Here is a 17,779-nt window from a genome sequence, read left to right as displayed (position 1 = left end):
TTTGTCAATCCTTTATCTCAAACATCTGTTTTGTCCCTTTATCCAAACATCTTCCTATCCCCCCCCCCCCCCCCCACCTCTCGCCTGTGATCACATATTATCGTCAAACTTCCTGCCCCTCCTCTCATCCAGCTTTCTCCCCCTCCCCACATCAGTCAGAAGAAGGGTCTCGACTCGAAACATCACCTACCCATGCTCTCCAGAGATGCTGCCTGACCTGCTGAGTTACTCCAGCGTTTTGTGTCTATTTTGTAAACCGGTCTGCAGCTCCTTGTATTTTTTATTAGGAGAGGAGTCACCTGCAGTCGGGTCAGTACCTGAGCTGCACCTCGAGTGATGCTGTCACGCAGGGGAGATCCAGCAGAGAGTGGAGTATCTCAATTGCTGTGTCCGGATGAACCAAATCTGGCAGTAATTCGATGAAGTCGGGGAACAGGGCTGGCGTGTTCCAAGCTAGGAACTGGTTAGAAAGAGATGGACACAAGAGTTCATAAGTCTATAGTGTAGCAGTACTGAGCAATAACCTCACAGTGATAAACTCCAGCACTCTGAGCTACTGTAGCTTTTATTACAGTCTAAGGCTATATAGAAAGACAAACCGGCGGACCAATGACGCAGCTGGTAGTGCTGCTGCCTCACAGCACCAGAGACCAGGGTTTGATCCTGACCTCGAGTGCTGTTTGTGTGGAGTTTGCACGTTCTCCCTGTGACCACGTGGGTTTCCTCCAGGTGCTCCAACATCCCAAAGACGTGCAGGTTTGTAGATAAATTGTCCCTGAAGCTCTATAGGACTTTAGTTACGCTGCATTTGGAGTATTGCATGCAGTTTTGATCAGCCCATTACAGGAAGGATGTGGAGGCTTCAGGGAGGGTGCAGCGGAGCTTTACCAGAATAATGTCTGGATCAGGCAGCAGTAGGGAGAGATTGGACAGACTTGGATTGTTTTCTCTGGCATTCCGAAGGTTGCAGGAAGACCTGATAGAAGTATATACAATTATGAGAGGCATGGATAGGTGAGACAGATAGAACTTTTTATCCCAGGATGGAAAAATCAAATACTACCGGGCATAGTTTTAAGGTGAAAGGGGCAAGGTTTAAAGGAGATGTGCGGGGCTGGTTTATTGTACATTTCGGTGCCTGGAATACGCTGCCAGTGGATGCAGATACAATTGTGGTATTTAAGGGACTTTTGGATAAACATTTGGATATGCAGGGAATGGAGGGATATGAGTTATGGGCAGGTAGGTAAGTGATGGTCTTGGCATCATGTTCAGGTCAAACATTGTGGGCTGAAGGTCCTGTTCTTCTGCTGTACTGTGTTATGTAGGGAATGGATGAGCCAAGGAATAATCGATAGTTGTCATGGACTTGCTAAACCAAAGGGTCTGTCCTCACACTGTATCTCTAAACTCAAAACATATCAGTTTTTCTTACAATCAAATCTCACCTTCAATAGATTTGGAAAGCTCTTGTGGAAAATAGCAACACTCTCTCTGAGTGTTTTTGCATTTTCTCTGCAGAACTGAACAAACTCAAATGCCAACATCGGGTCTTGATAGAGTTCAGAGGGAACCTTGGTGAATAATTGTCGGTAAACAGCCTCAGAATCCACAGCTGCCAGCTCACCTGAAATGTAACATTTTGCTTCAGTCTATGTTCATGAAGGGACAGCACCATTACCTTATCGGCAATGCTGCCTCCTGTGGCAAACCCTTGCAATAACAAGGACATTAGCTTGGATGTTGTAGAATCGGTACGAGTAGAACTGCAAAATAGCCAAGGGCAGAAAACGCTTGTTGTTGTATACCGACCAGTAGGGAGGTTGGGGATAGCATCAAGCAGGAAAGGTACAGCAGTTATCAGAGGTGACTTTAATGTACACGTAGATTGGGCCAACCAAATTGATAGCAGTGCTGAGGAGGAGGATTTCCTGGAACATATATGGGATGGTTTTTTAAACCAATATGTAGAGGAACCTATTAGAGGGCAGGCCATCCTAGACTGGGTATTGTGTAATGGGGAAGGATTAGTTAGCGAACTTGTTGTGCAAAGCCCCTTGGGCAACAGTAACCATCATTTGGTGGAATTCTGCATTAGGATGGAGAGTGACATGGTTAATTCACAGACTAGGGTCCTGAACTTGAATAAAGGAGACTTTGAAGGTATGAGATAGGAATTGGCTCGAATAGATTGGCAAATTATACTTAAAGGGTTGACGGTGGAGATGCAATGGCAACGATTTAAAGACCGCATGGATGAACTCCCAAGGAAGAGGCATATAAATTGGCCAGATGAAGCAGCAAACCGGACTGGGAGAAATTTAGAACTCAACAGAGGAGGACAAAGGGGATTCATGTTGACTTACTGTGATTCAGATAGAATTGAGCCACGGGAAGAAGCACTCTGGCAAAGCCAGAGTCTGCACTGATTCTACTGTACAGGGCTTTGACCACAGGGAAGGCCCGATACACAAAGAGAGGATCATGTCGACAGATCAGGTCCATCAAGGCCACAGCTTCAATCAAGCACTGGGAGACAAATAAAGAGCAATCAGCCGGAGACAAACGAGGCAGAAATCTAACAAGAAAATTAGGTAAAGAATGTGATTTATTTTCTGCACTTGTCTTGTTTTCCGATGGTGACCATGGTTACATACAGGTATTCAGCTTTGGGACGGCACTTTAAACACACATTTGATGGTGGTTCCGTGGCACTGCTGGAATGCTGCTTGCCTCACTATCACGGTGCCAGAGGCCTAGGTTCGATCCCGACCTTGGGCACCGTGAGTGGAATTTGCACACTCTCCCCATGGCCATGTGGGTCTCCTCCAGTTCACATCCCGGTGCGGGTTTGTAGGTTAATTGGCCTCTCTAAATTGCCCCTAGAGTGCAGGGATTGAATGCGAAAGTGGGATAACATAAAACTAGTGTTCATCGAAGGTTGGCATGGACTCAATGGGCCGAAGGGCCTGTTTCCATGTTGTATCTTTCAATCAATCCTAGGCAGATACGCATTCTTAATACATTTTAAGATTATTGGGGGGAGGGTGTGAAATTCTATTACTCTGCATGTAAAGTGTGAGATGGAACTGCAGATGCTGGTTTAAACCGAAGACAGACACAAAAAGCTGGAGTAACAGCAGGTCAGGCAGCATCGTTGGAGAAAATGAATAGTTGACGGTTCAGGTCAAGAAGGTGCCTCGGCCTGAAACGTCACCTATTCCTTTTCTCCAGAGATGTTGCCTCACCCGCTGAGTTACTCCAGCTTTTTGTGTCTATCTACACTACAATTGTAGCTTTCAATACAAACAGCAAAAGATTGTGAAGATGACAATGTCCTGGAATGTCCTCGAGTTGAAACACAGCAATATAAAACACTATTTATGCTAGATAAAACAGAATAGGGATTCTCTGATGTCTATCATTTTATCGTTTATTTTGAAACAATGTTGTTTTAACTACTTACAGCTTTCTGAAGTTCTGAATCGGATTTCTTGAGAGCTTCTGTTGCAGGAAAAGAATATAATGTTACATCACTTATCGCGCAAAGTCACATTTGCTGATGTTCATGTCATATTTGATTAGCAAAGGTGTCAGGGGTTATGGTGAGAAGGCAGGAGAATGGGCTTCACAGGGAAAGATAGATCAACTGATTGAATGGCAGAGTAGACTTGGAGATTCCGGAGAAAACCCACACAGGTGAAGGGGAGAGCGTAGGAACTTTGTACAGGCAGCACCCGTAGTCAGGATTAATTTCTGTAAGGCAGCAATTCTACCGGTGCGCCACCGTGCCACATTGATTGGAAGATTGGCAAGAGTGTTGGCAGATTTATATGGATCTTAAAATGACGATGTCAAGAAGGAACAAAGGCCAATTAGAGGTAGGATGTTATAATTCTAATAAAACAGCCACACTAAAAGCCTAAAGAAATCTTGCATCGTATATTGGAAGTGAAAGAATTGGTGCCAATCTGGAATGAAAAAACTCATTGGAAGCTCTCTACGCACTCTAGTGGCAGAAAGAAAGTGTTACAATTGTGCTTGCATACACGAGGTAAATATTTTCTGTAGGCATAAAGTCACTCAAATTAGCAACTAAATGAGATTATTTTATCAATACATTTTTATTGAGAGCTAAGTTTCTTTTAGACGGGCACAATTTCAATATTCGGTACCCAATGTCTCTGCCATTAACGCGCATGTCTAGTAGTAACAATAACATGGACAATACATTACTCTCCATTAATTTGTGCCAGTGTGGTTTAGTTACCTTACAGCAGCGACTGCAAGTTTTAAAGATTACTTGACTGCAGACATTTAATTTAGTTCCATATCCATTTGGAATTATATGTCACACTAAATACCAATTACTACAGAGTGGAATAAAATGGAAAAATTGAATTGAATTCTGTGCTAATCATAGATGTGGGCTAACAATGACTTTAATTGCTCACTATGCTTTGCAAAACTATCAACACCTCATGGGGAAAAGAACGAACCATTAACAATAACGATTCAGGTAAAATGAAGCACCATTATTTAAGGTGGACAAAAATGCTGGAGAAACTCAGCGGGTGAGGCAACATCCATGGAGCGAAGGAATAGGTGACGTTTCTCGTCGAGACCCTTCTTCAGACTGATGTGGGGGTCATTTAAAATCAGTGCCAAGAATAACAATGATAGACACAAAGTGCTGGAGTAGCCCAGCGGGTCATATTTATCTCTGGAATAAAAGGATGGGTGATATTTCAGGTCGGAACTCTTCTTCAGATTACTACCACGAATAACAATGCCTTAATAAATTTTACAAAGTCTTTTTTTTTTTTCATTTGCCACAAACTGTTCATAACAGAGATGTTTATCTGGTGTAATCTTGCACCATAACAAATTCATGATTCCAAGTGAGCTTCAGGATCTGACAAGAATTCATGTTGTGTAGGAAGGAATTGCAGATGTTAGTTTAAACTGAAGATAGACACAAAATGCTGGAGTAACTCAGCAGGACAGGCAGCGTCACTGGAGGGAAGAAGGATCTCGACCCGAAACATCACCCAAGAATTCATGTTGAATACATAAGGAAAATCTAATATCCAATTGTTTTACACTATATTTTTCTTTTTGTTAATTTCATGTAGTATGGCCATATTTAAAAAGCGCAGCAACTTGCTCCCCTCTTCCCCATGTAAGGTTGTTTCATGCAATCTCCTGCGATGTATGGTTTTATATGAAAATCTTGCTCTGTGGTAAATTCTTGTGTGTTAATAAATATTATTCTGCATTTTACTGTCATCTATTGTATACGCTGTTCCAGGTGTCAACTCCTGTACATCGATGAAACCAAGCGCAGGCTCGTCGATGAAACGATAGTTTCACAGAACACCTCTGCTCAGTCCGTCTTAACCTACCTGATCTCCCAGTGGCTCAGCACGTTAGCTCCCCCTCCCATTCCCAATCTGTCCTGGGCCTCCTCCATTGTCAGAGTGATGCCCAGCGCAAATTGGAGGAACAGCACCTCATATTTCGCTTGGGCAGCTTACACCCCAGTGGTATGAACATTGACTTCTCTAACTTAAAATTGTCCTTGCTTTCCCTCTCTCTCCATCCCCTCCTCCTTCCTAGTTCTCCCATCAGTCTTACTGTCTCTGATTACATTCTATCTCTGTCCCGCCCCCTCCCCAGACATCAGTCTGAAGAAAGGTCTCGACCCAAAACGTCACCCATTCCATCTCTGCAGAGATGCTGCCTGTCCCGCTGAGTTACTCCAGCTTTTTGTGTCTATCTCCATTCCCTAAAGACACTGGCTGACCTGCTGAGTGTTATGGGCATTTTAGTTATTAAAAAGTGAAATTGCTTTTTCACTTCTGATTGCTAACCATTATGGTATTTAAGTGGAGTAATTGCCTGAGGAGAAAGAACAAGGGGAGAAGGTTTAAAATAGAGAGAAAAGTATATTTTCCTTGATATTGGGGTGGGACATCTGGTAGAGCTGATGCCTCACAACGCCAGAGATTCAACGTGTTCAATCCTGACTTCAGGGAGAACATGCAAACTCCACACAGACTGCACCTGTGACTCTGTGGTTTACCTCCGGGTGCTTCAGTTAGCTCCCACATCCCAAAGACGTGCGGGTTGTAGGTTAATTGGCCTCTGTAAATTGTCTCTAGTGTGTAGGGAGTGGATACAAAAGTGGGATAATATGGAACTGGTGTGTATTGTTGGCGTGGACTCAGTGCGTCGAAGGGCCTGTTTCCATGTTGTATATTTTAATTGATCAATCAATTGTACCTACTTCTATCACACTGTTCAATTAACCGGTTGCAATATTCAAATGTTTTCTCCCTCAGACGTTCCTTCGGAGCCAGTAGGCGACTGGATGTTGAGGAAGCTGAAACCACCGACATTATAGAGCTATCCAGCTCCGACCGTTCATCTGGAAGACAGATTACAGTGATTATTAACATCAGTGAATTATGGTGAAATAATGATGAAGGAAAATCAATAATCTTAGTGCCAGCAGGAAGGTCAAATGCAGGATGCCAGTGAATACAAGCGTAACAACTTTTTATAAGAGCAAAAATAATTATAAAAGGACTGGACAAGCTAGATGCAGGAAAAATGTTCCCAATGTTGGGCGAGTCCAGAACCAAGGGCCACAGTCTTAGAATAAAAGGGAGGCCATTTAAGACTGAGGTGAGAAAAAACTTTTTCAACCAGAGAGTTGTGAATTTGTGGAATTCCCTGCCACAGAGGGCAGTGGAGGCCAAGTCACTGAATGGATTTAAGGGGGAGTTATACAGAGCTCTAGGGGCTAGTGGTATCAAGCGATATGGGGAGAAGGCAGGCACGGGTTATTGATTGGGGACGATCAGCCATGATCACAATGAATGGCGGTGCTGGCTCAGATGGCCGAATGGCCTCCTCCTGCACCTATTTTCTATGTTTCTATGAAAAAACAAATAAAATGGCTTGAAGTCCATATTTTAAAATAACTCATTATACTCTTGTTACAAAGTATTCACTTTGGATTAAACAGCATGGGGTTTCCACAAATCCACCCGCTATTGTTCATGCACACTCATATTTTCTAGCTCTTTTAAGGCCCACCAAACATGGGTATATAGAACATAGAGCTGTGCAATAAAGATACAGGCCCTTCAAACAAGATGCCAATACCAACTCTTATCTGCTGCACATAAGCCATATCCCACCATTCCCTGCATATCCATGCGCCCTCTTAACTGCCACTATCATACCTGCCTCCACCGCCACCTCTAGCACATGTTTCAGGCACCCACCACTCTTACGTAAAAAAACTTGCCCGCACATCTTTAAACTTTACCCCTCACCTTAAAGCTACGCCCTTTAATATGTAACATTTCCTTCGTGGATAAAGGTGCTTACTGTCCATCCTATCTATGCCTCCCATAATTATATATACTTCTATTAGATCTCTCCTCGACCTCTGGTGTTATAGAGAAAATTATCCAAGTGTGTCCAAGTTCTCCTTGTAGCTAATACCCCCTAACCCAGGCATCTTTCTGGCGAACGCCCTCTGCATCCTTTCCAAAGCCTCCACATCATTCCCGTATTGGGCCGGCCTAGCCAAAGTCCGAGGAAGCTGCATCCTGACTCACACACTCAATACCCCGACTAATGAAGGCAAACATACCCTATGCCTTCTCTACCACCCTATCTACCTGTGTTACCCATTCTCTGGGATTTATGAACTTGGACCCCAAATTTCTCTTCACGACAGAATTAAACCATAACGGCAAGATCATTTCAAAACCAAACACCATTTGATAGGATTGCAGGTGAACTTCACAGTCACAATTCAGACAGAAAAAAGTTTGAAAAACAAACTTTTCATGGGGACGTCTGAGCATCACAAGAAGAAATGGAGTTAATGAGTGCAAGGAGGCAAAGCAGAAAGGCACTTGGAAAACGTGTTAAAACTATGTTGCAGTGCTCAAGTCAAAGCTACGGGCTGTAGATGTGGGTGCTGACAAGAGTTGAACTTATCTAATTACCAAAAGAGGAATCTTTCATATTGTGAATTGTCCCTTTGGGAAACTTGTCAAAGACATCTGTGAACAATCAAATAGTTATTCACTGCTGATCACTAGTCATTGTGACATTTTTTATAGGTGAGAATAGTTCCAAACGCTGTTAACATTATGAGTGGCAATTAAAGAGAAAACATTAACATCTCTATGCATAATTAAGCATCCGTGGTGCTTAATTTGGCTGCAGCCAAATAATTCTGTAATACTGCCGTGCAAACTACACAGCAGTGAGACTTGAAACATGCTTGCTTTTATTTTAAATTTCTGGGTAAAAGCCATAGATGGTGACATATAGAATGTATCATATTATTCTGACCCTAACTGCAGTAACCTTCTACTCCCACCAGGAGTGTCCACAACCGTCAGGACAAGACCATTCAGCCCATCTCCTCCATTCAATTAAATCACAAGGCATGTGTGCCTCACCTAGATTTTCCTGCCCTTTACTCCAAATGCAAAGACATAATATAGAACATACTTAGAGGAGGGTGGCACAGTGGCGGAGGGGTAGAGTTGCTGCCTTACAGCTACAGGTCCTGTCTATACTAAGTTTGTACGTTCTCCCTTGGGTTTCCTCCGGGTGCTTCGTTTCCTCCCACATTCCAAAGAGGTGCAGGTTAATAGGATTCTGTCAATTGGCCCTAGTGTGTAGGATAGAACTAGTGGCTGGCGTGGACTCGGTGGGCCGAATGGTCTGTTTTCACACTGTATCACTAAACTAAACTAATCGGCATACAAAGACAACAAAAGTAGGCTGGGTGTGGGACTTTCTTGGGACCAATCTTTTTTTCTTTTCAGAGTCTTACAAATCTGCAGTGCATGTTTTGGTTTACATTCAATGCCATTCACAGAGGTACAATCCAGCTACCTGTATCACTGTTGCAGACGCCGCCTGCTTCGTGCCAGCGCAGCCATTTCCTGATCATGGAGAAGGAATGCATGTTCAGCCATTGGTCCTCGGTGTAATATTGGCCAATGGAAAGTACGGTGAAGAAGTCACCCGTGACTGCCCCATCTACCTCCAAAATGGAGGCAGGCTGATCAAGAGAAAATAAACAGCAACGTTAAATGGAAATGATATTGCCAAGTCTCTCCCCATCTTCTGACAATTGATAGGAAGAGATCAGTTGGTAGAGCTGCTGCCTCACCGGGCCAGAGACCCGGGTTCAACCCTGACCTCGGGTGCTGTCTGTGTAGAATTTGTACATTCTCCATGTGACCACGTGGGTTTTCTCCAGGTGCTCTGGTTTCTTCACACATCAAAAAGTCATGTGGTTCTGTAGGTTAATTGACCTCTGTAAATTGCCCGTAGTATGTTGGAGAGACAATCTTCTCAACTGAGTAATAAGAAACCGAGAAAAGCAAACAGAATAACGGACACATTTGTCTTAAATGGATGATCAAAAGGAGTTTTAAAGGAAATGTCAAGCAATAATTGTCTTGTTAATAAATGCACTAGAATGTACTAATCTGATCTTTAATGTGGCAATGTGTAATGCAGCAATTCAGGTAGAAAAGATGTAAACAATCAGGTCAGGCAGCATCTATGGAAAAATAAACATTTAATATATCAAGTCAAAGGCCTTTCATCATGGCTGGGAAAGAGAAATTTTATATTGCAGAGGGTTGGGGGAAAGATGGATAGGACAACGGAAATACTCCGATAAGGCCACCACGATTGCTGTGGGGATACAATGTAAATGAGGGACAAGCACTGCTTAAAATAGCGCTGTGGTACGGGCGGTTAGACAGTGGTCAATAGATATCACTCAAAGAATGCCGCTATGTAAATAAAAACTAAAAAGCTGCAGATGCTGAAACCTGAAATAGAGTCATAGAGTTATGCCGCACGGAAACAGGCCCTTTGGCCCAACTCGTCCAAGCCAAGTCTTTTAAGACTTGTTAACACTTAAATGTTATCTCTGGAAGACCATCCTTCCATCGAGGGGATTTATCGCAGTCGCTGTCTCAAAATGGCGGGCAGTATCATCATAGACCCACACCATCCTGGCCACACACTCATCTCCCCGCTACCTTCAGGTAGAAGGTACAGGAGCCTGAAGACTGCAACAACCAGATTCAGGAATAGCTACTTCCCCACAGCCATCAGGCTATTAAACCTGGCTCGGACAAAACTCTGATTATTGGTGGCCCATTATCTGCTATTTGCACTTTATCAGTTTATTTGTTTATGTGTGTATATATTTATATTGTGGTATATGGACACATTGATATATTTTGCCTACTATGTTCAGTGTGCTAAGCAAAGCAAGAATGTCATTGTCCTATCAGGGACACGTGACAATAACCTCACTTGGACTTGGTTCTTTTCCCGTATCTGCTGCCTGATGTGTAGACGGTTTCCAGCATTTTCAACTTTTATTTCAGATTTTACAACATTTTCAGTTCTTTGGAGTTTCACAGCAATTTGTCACTAGCTTGATAGCACCATTCCATTACCTGCCGTGATCGTGGGCTAAAAAACCCTCCTGAAGAAAGGGAAAGACCCTGTACTGTACCCGCGTAGCGCAGCCAGTCAACAAGCTTCCTACTGACGGTATTTATCTGGTCTGTTGAAAAGAAGAAAAACTGGTCAGAGTGAATCTGATATGGAGTCCATCGGTGTCTAGTACTTCATCGGGAGTTACATTTTTTAGAACCGGTCTGTACTGGAAAAAGAGAGATACAAGAAATTGCAGATGCTGCAACATAGAAACATAGAAAATGGGTGCAGGAGTAGGCCATTCGGCCCTTCGAGCCTGCACCGCCATTCAATATGATCATGGCTGATCATCCAACTCAGTATCCTGTACCTGCCTTCTCTCCATACCCCCTGATCCCTTTAGCCATAAGGGCCACATCTAACTCCCTCTTAAATATAGCCAATGAACTGGCCTCAACTACCTTCTGTGGCAGAGAATTCCACAGATTCACCCCTCTCTGTGTGAAAAATGTTTTCCTCATCTCGGTCCTAAAAGATTTCCCCCTTATCCTTAAACTGTGACCCCTTGTTCTGGACTTCCCCAACATCGGGAACAATATTCCTGCATCTAGCCTGTCCAACCCCTTAAGAATTTTGTAAGTTTCTATAAAATCCCCCCTCAATCTTCTAAATTCTAGCGAGTACAAGCCGAGTCTATCCAGTCTTTCTTCATATGAAAGTCCTGCCATCCCAGGAATCAGTCTGGTGAACCTTCTCTGTACTCCCTCTATGGCAAGAATATCTTTCCTCAGACTAGGAGACCAAAACTATATGCAATACTCCAGGTGTGGTCTCACCAAGACCCTGTACAACTGCAGCAGAATCTCCCTGCTCCTATACTCAAATCCTTTTGCTATGAATGCTAACATACCATTCGCTTTCTTCACTGCCTGCTGCACCTGCATGTCTACTTTTAATGACTGGTGTACCATGACACCCAGGTCTCGTTGCATCTCCCCTTTTCCTAATCGGCCTAACCTTCAGCAAAACACAGAATGCTGGAGGAACTCAGTGGGTCAACAGCATCTGTGGAGGAAATAGACAATGTTTTAACGTGTCTGAAGAGGGTCCCAATCCAAAACATCATCTGTTCATCCATGAAGGATATGAAAAGGGATTTCTTTAAGCGACGAATCTGTGGAATTCATTGCCACAGATAGCTGTGTCATTGGGTACCTTTAAGGCACAGATTAACAGATTCTTGGTTGGTTAAGGTGTCAGGTATTATGGGGAGGAGGCAGGAGAATGCGGTTGAGAGGGAAAGATAGATTAGCCATGATTGAATGGCGGAGTAGACTTGATGGGCCAAATGGCCTAATTATGCTCCTGTAACTCATGAACTTATTCCCTTCACAGATGCTGCCTGACCCGCTGAGTTCCCCCGGGAATTGTATTTTGTATTGGATAAATATTTTATCTTAATAACTATCATTATCTTGTTATTAATCAACAGCCCCACCTCCCCCTTCACATGAATATTTACACAGATCTCCACCGATGTTGCTCCAGATAATGTCAAGAATGTTCGTTCTTCCCCAGTTTATAGGTTCAGGCCAAAACAAAGTAATAATGGAGAGGGTGGAGTATTAGTGGATAGAGGGCAGATTATCCAGTTTAACACAGACAGGCTCTCCAATTCATAAGAACATCCCTTCAAATTAGTCTTCCTGTGAATAAAATTAAATCACACGCATTTGACATTAAGTTAGGGTACCCTTTACTGTTGCAATTTGTTGCATGGTGCATTTGAGGTTGAACTTTTATTGGAGTTTTATACTTGCAACCTAAAGGGAGCCATACAGAGAAACGTTGAGATATGCATCAAAAAACATTGTATTGCAGCAGTACTTTTCTATTGGGCTTCTGGTAATAACTTATAATTTGCGATCCATCATTTCATTACTTTGTGAGAGAGAGAATTAATTTGGAAATTGAACAGCAACTAAAAAGAGTCTTCAATGCAGCATTTACGAAGCAAGGATTTAATACCCAAGCGTCCAGGCAAAGATACAAAAGAATAATCAAGCAACGACATAATGGCACATGATGACAGTTTTGCCAGGCACTGATGACTTACCTTCGTTGAGGACTGTAGGTGCAAGATCGAGAAGTTTGGACAGGACGGGTACGAGATGCCGTGCTCCCTGACTCTCAGCATGGCGACTCTCCAGCAGTTTGAGAACACGGTTGCACACAGCCACAACTTCGGCACTTCTACTCCCCTATTGGAAACATCCAATGCCAATGTTAGCTTCCTTCCATTTCCAAGTTGTGGGTTGTGCTAAAACAAGCCAAAACAGAACTGAAAGATCGTCTGTCTATTTCCTCCACAGGTGCTACCTGACCCGTTGAGTTCCTCCAGCACTTTGATTTTTTGCTCAAGATTCCAGCACCTTTTTCCGAGTATGAAAATGACCATAACTTTTTTAATACTGATTATATGAAAGTGAATTAGGTATCAAATTAAACTTTTTATGCTTTATCTGATGGGATAAATTACAGGCTTGATTTTTAAAATCTCAAAATGTTGTAACATTCCTAGTTTTAGCTCAGGACTGAAGAAGGGTCCCGTACCGAAATATCACCTTATCCACGTTCTCCAGAGATGCTGCCTGACCTAATGTGAATAAACTACTGTGTGCAAAGAACAAAACAAAAGCAACCAACCGCTCCATACCTGGGCCAGCATTACACCCGATACAAGGTTCAAGGTCTTCATGTCATTTAACTCCTCACAGGAATAAGTCAAAGCATTACATGGCAACACCTCTCGCAGAATGGCTGAGCAGAGGACAAGAACTGGCTGTGGAGCCTTCACGAACCAAAGGGTGCTGTGGAGGTTCTGCAGGACATCTTTGGACAGACTGGGCATCAAACAGAAAAATTGTCCATTAAAATATTACTCAGTTACATGCCACACACTAATTACACCACCTCTGTAAGCACTCCATCCCGTAACTGCTGAGAACAGACATAAAACATAAACCTCATATCTCTCGGAACTTGCACGAATAGCAGCAAGCACAAATTGTGACTTCTGCTTGTCTGAAGTTACTGGGAAATACAATGCACAAATGATAACTTGAAATAATCAATGTATTAGAGAATATTACCCGTATATCATCACCTGTTACTTCTTCCAATTATTTAAGTAAATGTCACCACAAAACTCAAGTTGAGTTAAACTAAGCTAAAAAATACATAAACTTGGCCTTCTCATAGATGGTAAGGCCCCTCATGCTCTTCCTTTGAACAAAAATGCTTACCTTCTGCTGTATTTTGTAGCAGAGACAATGAGGAACAACTTCTGAAGAGAATCAACAGCTTCGTTATTATATTCCTTGCTCTGCAGGAGAGTGGAGATGCGGGTGCAGAATTTCTGTAGGTCTTCATCCTGTATTTCCCTGAGAAAGAGCAGATCACAGACATTAACAGAAGCAAAAGAGGTGTGAAGCCAAGTGAAGAAACTCGCTCAACAGATTGCTCTTCACTGGTGATAAAGTACCCCTGCACAACACCAGCTGACGCTTCTAAGGCCGCCTGGGTCAAGACAAGATGGAGAGACCAGTGGAACCATCTAGGTTACACCATTACATTAATGACCCCATGGACGTCCCTGGCCAGAACCTGCCCTGAAAGCAGTGGACAACCCTCAACTGCTTGAGGACAGGCGTCGGACGCTATGGAGTAGTGATGAAGAGGTGGGGCCTCGTGGACAGCGCCTCCTGCGAGTGTGGGGACTCAACACAGACATCGTCACCAGTTGCCCCAAACACCGGCCACCGAATGGTGAACGAGGTCTGATTGACCTGGACGATGACACGTTGGCTTAGCTCGCCTCAACGGAGCTGCAGGTCTAAAAGACACACGACAGAAGAAGAAGTACCCCTGAAGGTTTTTGTTGGAATATCTGTATTAGTATGGCTGAAGGTATAAAATTGCACAATTTTGTGCTCTATGTCTCTTTTTCTAAGGTAGTACCGAGATGCAGTGAAAGGCTTTATTTTTCACCGGATCCGTTTGGATACATGCAGAACAAATCTTTTCACTGTACCTTCGAACGCATGACATTAATAAACCTAAATCTAGATCATTGCACACAATGAATTAGTCAACACCTCAAATTCCATCTTTCAACTGACATAACTCTACACATCAATCTGAAGACATGAATTTAAACCACTCATTCCTACTGTTTTCTGTCTTTTCAATCATCTGTCCACCAATCTCATAAGTCTTTACCTTGCAATGATCTTTCATGTTTAGAAACAAGGAACTGCAGATGCTGGTTTAGAAAAAAGACACAATAACTCAGCGGTTCAGGCAACACCTCTGGAAAATATGGATAGGTGATGTTTCAGGTCGGGACTGTGGCTAAGGGTCCTGACTCGAAACATTACCTATTCATGTTCTCCAGAGGTGCTGCCTGACCCTCTGAATTACTCCAGCATTCTGAATCTTTCATGTTTGATCATAAATGTCACAGAACCTCTTCTAACTTTTGCATTGTATTTGGTGAATGGGGGTGTCTCTGGCAAAACCAACAGTTGATGTTCACCCCCAGTAACCTTTGTCAAGATGGTCGTAAGCCATTTCCTTGAGCATCTGCAGTAATGAGGCCTCTGGTGATCTCTCAAGTCGAGGTAATAATGAGTGGCATCAACATCAACAAAGCAGAGGATCCATTCATTGACATTGGTGAGATGTAGGGCAGACAGTCAGAACCTTTTCCCCCAGAAGGTTTAGTTCAGGTTAGAGACACAATGTGGAAACAGACCCTTCAGCCCACCGAGTCCGCACTGACCAAAAAACACCATGTACACTATCCTACTAGGGACAATTTAGCCAACAAACCTGCACGTCTTTGGAATATGAGAGGAAACCAGAGCACCTGAAGAAAACCCACGCAGTCACAGGGAGAACATGCAAACTCTGTGCAGACAGCATCCGTAGTCAGGATTGAACCCTGGTCTCTTTCTTTGTAAGTCAGTAACTCTACCACTGCACCACTTATGCCACCCTAAATATGTGGAAATATCAAAGGACTAGAGGGCATAGTTTTAAGACAAGAGGGGCAAATATTAAAGGAGATGTGCAGGGCAAGTTTTTTTTTTACACGGTGGGTGCCTGGAACGCTGCAGGCAGATATAATAATGGAGTTTCAGGGACTGCTTGACACATGGATATGCAGGGGTAGAGGGATGAATGGAGTTTAGTTTATTGTACAGTGGTACTGAGGTACAGTGAAAAGCTTTTGTGGTTCTGCCAACCAGTCAGCCGAAAGACAGTACATGATTACAATCGAGCTGTCCTCACTGTACAGACACATGATGAAGGGAATAACGTGAATAACGTTTAGTGCAAGATAAAGTCCAAGCAAAGGGTCTCCTATCAGGTAGATTGTAGCTCAGGGCCGCTCTCTAGTTGTTGGGAGGATGATTCAGTTGCCATATAACAGCTGGGAGGAGGAAGAGTTTAACTTGGTCGTGTTTAGCACCGACATTGTGGGCCGAACGGCCTGTTCCTGTACTGTTCCAGGAGCCAAGTTGTTGGTTTCTTTGGCTGGAAGAACAAGGCGCCTTGGGACGTTGCAGGCGCTACTCCAATGCAAGTCTTTGGTGAAACGACTGGGCCGTGGATGGCTGAGCAACAGCCCGGCGCCCGGCGCCATTACCTGGCCTGTTTGAGCAGCTTCTCCGCCGCGGAACCGAACATCATCGCCGCCTCGGCCTCGGCCCCGGACCGCGGGCAAAACTCGAGGGGGGACGAGAGAGGCCGCGCACCGCCCCCGTTGTTTTCTTCCGTGTCGCTTCCTCTTCCGGCTGGAAGGCAATTCTCCCCGCGAAAGGTTCTGCCCCCAGTTGCACCAGAGAGCTCCAGCAAGTTTAGTTTGCAATCACAGCCAAATCACAGCAACTGTGAGCAATGATTGATGGTTGTTATCCCTACCACCCCATCAAGTCAAGTCAAGTCAAGTTTATTTGTCACATACACATACGAGATGTGCAGTGAAATGAAAGTGGCAATGCTCGCGGAACAACAAAACAACCAAACAAATTATAAACACAATCATAACACACATATTATTTTACATAATAAATAATAGAAGGAAAAACGTTCTGTACAGTTAGTCCCTGGTGAGAAAGGCGTTTACAGTCCGAATTGCCTCTGGGAAGAAACTCCTTCTCAACCTCTCCGTTCTCACTGCATGGCAACGGAGGCGTTTGCCTGACCGTAGCGGCTGGAACAGTCTGTTGCAGGGGTGGAAGGTCTCTCATGATTTTTCATTAACCATCACCGGTTAAACCTACCAAAGAAGGATCCCAAGTCAAAATGTTATCTGTCCATTCCCCCTCACAGCTGCTGCCTGCCCCTTTGAGTTCCTCCAGCACTTTGTGTTTTTTCCTCAAGTATCCATCATCTGCAGTTCCACAATATTTTCCATCAATGCAAAAAAAAAAAAATTCTGGTAAAATGAGCTCAAGGATTAAACAGTCAGTGTTATTTAAAATCCCATAAGCAAACATTTAAATAAAAAGATTTTTAAAATAATTGATCAGTATTTTTTATGTTTCAACTTCATAAAAACCACAAACTTGTCATTGGAACCTCAAGCTGAGGCCCAAACTAACATGAATTGAGGTGCGGAAAAATGCTGAAAATAAGACGCAGAAAATGTTGGAAATGCTCAGCGAGTCAGACATTTGCATAGTGAAAAAGTTTATCCTTCAGTTTGATTCATAAGATCATGTGATAGGAGCAGAATTAGGCCATTCGGCCTATCAAGTCTACTCCACCATTCAATCATGGCTGATCTTTCTCTCCCTCCTGACCCCATTCTCCTGCCTTCTCCACATAACCTCTGACACCAGTACTAATCAAGCACCTATCTATCTCTGCTTTAAAAATATCCACTGACTTGGCCTCCACAGCCTTCAGCGGCAAAAAAGAATCAATTGATTCACCACCCTCTGACTAAATAAACCCCTCATCTCCTTCCTAAATTAATCTCCTTTAATTCTGAGGCTTTGACCTCTAGTCCTAGACTCTCCCACCAGTGGAAACATCATGTCCACATTCACTCTATCCAAGCCTTTCACTATTATGTATATTTCAATAAGGTCCCCCCTTATTCTTCTAAACTCCAGCGAGTATAGGCCCAGTGCTGTCAAACACTTATCATATATTAACATAGTCATTCCTGGGATCATTCTTGTAAACCTCCTATGTA

General features: G+C 43.4%; 1 protein-coding gene across 2 annotated transcripts in view; it reads right to left on the bottom strand.

Annotated features, from left to right (window-relative positions):
- The window catches only part of ap5z1 (adaptor related protein complex 5 subunit zeta 1), a 39,262-nt gene extending 22,898 nt beyond the window's left edge, over positions 1-16,364 (bottom strand). For both annotated transcript variants that reach the window (XM_055651035.1, XM_055651034.1), the window contains exons 1-11: positions 16,223-16,364; positions 13,815-13,952; positions 13,226-13,412; positions 12,626-12,770; positions 10,527-10,636; positions 8,935-9,103; positions 6,290-6,430; positions 3,467-3,504; positions 2,367-2,529; positions 1,449-1,627; positions 318-460 (exon numbers count right to left, since the gene is read on the bottom strand). In XM_055651035.1, the coding sequence (XP_055507010.1) occupies positions 318-460; positions 1,449-1,627; positions 2,367-2,529; positions 3,467-3,504; positions 6,290-6,430; positions 8,935-9,103; positions 10,527-10,636; positions 12,626-12,770; positions 13,226-13,412; positions 13,815-13,952; positions 16,223-16,266 (1,457 nt within the window). In that variant the 5' untranslated portion in view covers positions 16,267-16,364. The remainder of the gene's footprint in view (positions 1-317; positions 461-1,448; positions 1,628-2,366; positions 2,530-3,466; positions 3,505-6,289; positions 6,431-8,934; positions 9,104-10,526; positions 10,637-12,625; positions 12,771-13,225; positions 13,413-13,814; positions 13,953-16,222) is intronic.
- Between the last annotated feature and the right edge of the window lie 1,415 nt (positions 16,365-17,779).

The sequence above is a fragment of the Leucoraja erinacea genome, chromosome 20, assembly GCF_028641065.1.
Source record: "Leucoraja erinacea ecotype New England chromosome 20, Leri_hhj_1, whole genome shotgun sequence".
Lineage (NCBI taxonomy): Eukaryota > Metazoa > Chordata > Chondrichthyes > Rajiformes > Rajidae > Leucoraja > Leucoraja erinaceus.
The sequence above is the reverse complement of the archived record's forward strand: the minus strand, read 5'-3'. Positions and strand labels throughout refer to the sequence as shown.